The sequence below is a fragment of the Penaeus monodon genome, chromosome 3 (assembly GCF_015228065.2).
Source record: "Penaeus monodon isolate SGIC_2016 chromosome 3, NSTDA_Pmon_1, whole genome shotgun sequence".
NCBI classification, from domain to species: Eukaryota; Metazoa; Arthropoda; class Malacostraca; order Decapoda; family Penaeidae; genus Penaeus; species Penaeus monodon.
Window position 1 is genome coordinate 17,556,431 of NC_051388.1, and position 5,000 is coordinate 17,561,430.

Here is a 5,000-nt window from a genome sequence, read left to right on the forward strand (position 1 = left end):
GAGGGGAAGAGAGAGAGAGAGAGAGGGAGAGAGAGAGAGGGGAGGGGAAGAGAGAGAAGAGAGAGAGAGAGGAGAAAAAGGGAGAGAGAGATTGAAAAGAGAGAGAGAGAAAAAAAAGGAGAGAAAAGAAGAGAAAAGAGGGAAAAGGGGAGAAGGGGGAGAGAGAGAGAGAAGGGGAAAAAGGGGAAGAGAGAAAGGAGAAGGGGAAAAAAAGGAGAGAGAGAGGAGAGAGAGAGAAGAGAGAGAGAGAGGAGAGAGGAGAGAAGAGAGAGAGAGAGAGGAGAAAGGAGAGAGGGGAAAGGGCCCAGAGGAGAGGGGGAGGGGAGGACGAGGAGAGAAAGAGACGGGGGAGAAAGGGGGAGAGAGAGAGAGAGGAGAGAGAGAGAGAGGAGGGGGGAGAGAGAGCGGGAAAAAGGGGAGGAGAAGGGGAGAGAGGGGGAGAGAGAGAGAGGGGAAGGGGGGAGAGAGGGGGAGAGAGAGAGAGAAGAGAGAGAGGAGAGGAGAGAAGAGATAGAGAGAGGGGGGGGGGGAGGAGAAGAGAGAGGGAGAGAGAGAGAGAGGAGAGAGAGAGAGAGAGGAGAGAGAAGGAGAAAAGAAGGAAAAAGGAGAAAGAGAGGGAGAGAGAGGAAGAAAAGGGGGGGGGAGAAAAAGGGGGAAGGAAGGGAGGCGGAGGGGAGAGGGGGGGAGAGAAAGGGGGGAAAAGAGGAGGGGGGGGGGTAGGGAGGGGAGGGGGAGGGAGAGGGGGGGAGAAAGGGGAGAAAAGGGGAGGGGGGGGGGGGGGGGGGGGGGGGGGGGGGGTTTTGGGGGCGGGGGGGGGGGGGGGGGGAGGGGGGGGGGGGAAAAAAGGGAGGGGAAGGGGGGAGGGGGGGTGAGGGGGCGGAAGGGGGGGGGGGGGAAAAGGGAGGGGGGGGGGGGCTTTTGCCCCCTTTCCCAAATCTGGGGCAATTTTGCTAAATTTTTGGGGGGAGGTTTAAGCTTATAAAAATTTCTTAAATTTTAAATTATAAAAAGGGGTTAAAATTTTTTTTTTTTTTCCCCCCCGGGGGGGGATTTTTTTTTTTTTTTTTTTTTTTTTTTTTCCCTTTTTTTTTCCCAAAAGGCTTTTTTTTTTATATCTTCCTTTTCCACTTTTGCCTTTTTTTCCCCCCCCCCTGGGTGCAAAAAAAAAATTGCCCAAAAAATACCCCAAAAAGAGAGAGAGAGAGAGAGAGAGGGGGGGGGGGGGAGGAGAGGGAGAGAGAGAGAGAGAGAGAGAGAGAGAGAGAGAGAGAGAGAGAGAGAGAGAGAGAGAGAGAGAGAGAGAGAGAGAGAGAGAGCAGAGATCCTGCACCACTTACCATGAGCTGTAAGAATAACTCTCGGAATGGAAGTTGGTGTCTGAGGCGTCTGAGGCGTGGGAGGGTGCTGCATCGATGACAGCCCTTGGTTTGGACTAAGAGGACCTTGTCCAGGTGAAGGAGGGTGATGGGAGGGGATCGGCTGGACGGGAGAGGGTGGGTGATGAGGGTGATGAGTAGGGGACTGATGATGCTGCTGTTGTGTTTGCTGCTGTTGCTGCTGCTGCTGCTGTTGTTGTTGTTGTTGTTGTTGTTGTTGTTGTTGCTGTTGTTGCTGCTGTTGTTGTTGCTGTTGTTGTTGTTGTTGTTGTTGTTGTTGCTGTTGCTGCTGCTGTTGTTGTTGTTGCTGTTGTTGTTGCTGTTGTTGTTGCTGCTGTTGCTGATGTTGCTGGTGCTGAAGTTGTTGATTTTGGTGGTGCTGATGTGACTGCTGCTGTTGATGATGTGCTGGTGATGATGGACTAGGCAGGGGATATGGTGGAGGGGGACCAGTTGGCTGGGAATGGGATTGTGAAATGGATTGTGAGACATTTTGTGAGAGAGTCTGGGAGTGTGCTTGGCTGGTTGAGATGTGATAGGCTGGTGGCGGCCCACTCGGACTTGACGAAGTTGTATTACTAACATATCCACTGCCCCCACTACTCTCCAAGCTCATGTCCATTCTTGTCTAAAATGAATGTGAGAATGTTTTAAGCTTTATAAAAGTATAATCATAAATAAATAATCATTCTATTATTCTCACCCAGTTATCTCAATCAAGACGTGCATAATATTCCAATGTACAAAGCTTTTTTTTTATATCTTTGCACTTGCTCACCTGTTGCTGAAGATTGCCATTCCCACTTGATGCATAGCTACTACTTGAACCTGGTGAATTGTCAATCTGAAAAACAAAGAGATATAAAACTGGCACTTAAAAAAGGCAGACATTTTTTCAAATGGCTACTTTTTTCTATGACATTCCTGTCACATATTAGAAATCAACAACTTATAATGATTTTAGTTTGTGAAGAAAATATTAAAAGGAGCACTATCTTTTGATTCTGATCACTCTTGGCTTCTTATTTCACAAACCCTTGACTTCATGGGAATCTTCATTTTAACCTAAAACTAACTTAACCCAAATTATTAATGACCCAACCTAACCAAACACATCCATAAAACCTGAAATTTTTCATTCATGGATTGCATTAATCTTGTACATGCTACGATGGTTGTGGGCAACCTCCTGCCAAAAGCCAGAGTATCAGCTTGGAGGGATTGTTAGTTCACAGGAACTTTTATTTATATGAATACTTATTCCATCTCTTCCCCTTTGGGATATTGGACCTCTGGGTTCACGGTGAACCCTGATGCTTTTTTAGGGGATTCATATCTAAAAAATTCAAATTCAAATTGACTACAAAATACTCCCTTGACAAGAGGAGGCCTTATTTGCACTGGATCCCCCTTCTGAAGCCACTGTGCACTGTTAACATCAATCATAAAATTTCACAAGTTGCTTTTGGGTATCAAGAACTGTCCCACACATATGTCCATGTTGAGCTTTGAACATGGCAAGATGAACATTATAACAGCCTACTTGAAATGCAAAATAATTTATGATTTGCTATGTGTATAATAAATATTTCATTATTTTCAATTTGTGACAGAAATAAACAAACATCCAATAACTATAGCTTTACAGGTTATACTAAAAGACAAAATACTTTTCTGCCTATTTCAAGAAAATGAAAAAATAATGTCAAAATATTTTCACTCATTTTCCTATTTCATAATTTTAATCTTAAAGTAACATAAGAAAAAATACTGAAACACTATTTCTGGGAGGGAAAAATCTTGTACTCCTACTGATTTCTGTTTCAACAAATCCAAGGGATTGTTTGATAAAATCCCATCCTACGTGAAGATCAGTTTCTACTTTACTCCTTTAATCCAAATACAATATATATATTTTTTTGCTTAAATCTCAATATCAAAAGGACAAATATTGCATGGAACAAAGTTACTAATTTAAATTTAAAAATCTCAATTAGTGCAAATAACTTGTTCATAACTTGTCAGTAAAACATGTTTAATTATACTTTTCTGCAAAGCATTCTTTAATTCTTCAGAATGGATTAGATTCAAAAAGAACGAACAAGTAAAGCTGGGATGAAGAAGGGAAATACAGACTTCAGTCAATAACACCATTCATTATCATCACTTCACAATGATGCCAAGCTATATCTAATATCATTAATACCATATTGTCTTCCAATTATGTGATTACAATAATACATCTTTTCAACTACAATTCTGTACCTAATTGCTATCTGAATTGAATGATTTGCTTAATGAATAGTCTTTCATTATTGGATTACAAGCATACAAGAAAATTATTTCAACATACATGACCTGAGCAATTCCTTCACTACAAAACACAAAAATAACATAAAATACTTACCATATTACACTGCTCAAATTGCTGGTTGAGCTGATTGGTTTGTGCGTGTGTTTGTGTATTATACTCGTAACTGAATGGGGTTTTTGAGAGGGTAACCCCAGGGGAAGAGACAGGTGAAGCCTGGGGGGCACTGGGGGACGGGGGTGCACTCCTCGAGTCACTTGGGCTGTTGCTGCTATAACTTCCTAACCCGCCAGTCTGTCAAGTAAGCCATTATTTATTGGAAAGACAAATTTGTACAATAATAATAAGGGTATGTAATTAATAAGAACTTTTTTTTAACAACTGCAAGAACTTCCATAATAAATGTAGTAATAATAATAATAATGATGATAAATAATGATGATGATGAATAATGATGATAATGAACACTGATGATAAACATTGATGATGATGATGATAGCATTAACCCACTCGCAATGGGTGCTTCGTAGTGCCATACACCCTACTTGGCGGGCGATTGCCTGTGGCCGGGACCACGTGCGCCACTCGGCATGGGCGACCAAATCAGAGTGTAAGCTCCAGTTTTGCAACCTTGAGATTATATTAAAGTTTATGCTTCTGAGAACCAAACACAATGTTTTGCGTGTTTGTAAAGCTAAAATGCAGTCTCATCACTTGTTGCAATGGTTAGAATTTTTAGTACAGAGTCCAAAATCTCTTATAATGCCATGTGCATGACTCTCATTAACATATTTGACCACATATTGTGGGGGGAAATGAGAGATTTTATAAAAAAGATTTTTTTTTGTTATACGCCACTCCTCCTAAAGTGGCGTGCCACTCTTGTAAACACCTGTAGGTGCATAATCTGACATTGCAGTTGGTGCAGTAGCTTCTCCTGTCCCATTTTATAGCCTTGGGATTATATTGAAGTTTATGCTTTTAAGAACCGATAAGCTAAAATGCATTCTCATCACTTGTTGTAATGGATGGAAGTTTTAGTATAGAGTTCAAACTCTCTTATAATGCCATGTGTGTTACTCTTAGTAAAGTATTTAACCACATATTGTGAGAGGAAATCAGAGATTTTATAAGAAGATATTATTATTTATCATACCACTCCTCGAAGCAGCAGTAGGTGCATAGTCCCACATTGCACTCCACACAGTAGCTCCTGCTGCTCTTCCTGCACACATGTCGCAAACGAACCTTAAACCTCCTCCTCCTCTTATCTGGTATCTGTGATATGTTGTGCGTTCGAGTATGAAGAGCAG

The 5,000-nt window shown here is 42.0% G+C and overlaps 1 protein-coding gene across 1 annotated transcript in view; it reads right to left on the reverse strand.

The window, feature by feature from the left end:
- LOC119585358 (uncharacterized protein DDB_G0283357-like) overlaps window positions 1-5,000 on the reverse strand; it is a 44,346-nt gene that overhangs the window by 9,566 nt on the left and 29,780 nt on the right. The window contains exons 6-9 of the mRNA XM_037934032.1: window positions 3,784-3,981; window positions 2,155-2,220; window positions 1,641-2,004; window positions 1,338-1,404 (exon numbers count right to left, since the gene is read on the reverse strand). Of these exons, the coding sequence (XP_037789960.1) occupies window positions 1,338-1,404; window positions 1,641-2,004; window positions 2,155-2,220; window positions 3,784-3,981 (695 nt within the window). The remainder of the gene's footprint in view (window positions 1-1,337; window positions 1,405-1,640; window positions 2,005-2,154; window positions 2,221-3,783; window positions 3,982-5,000) is intronic.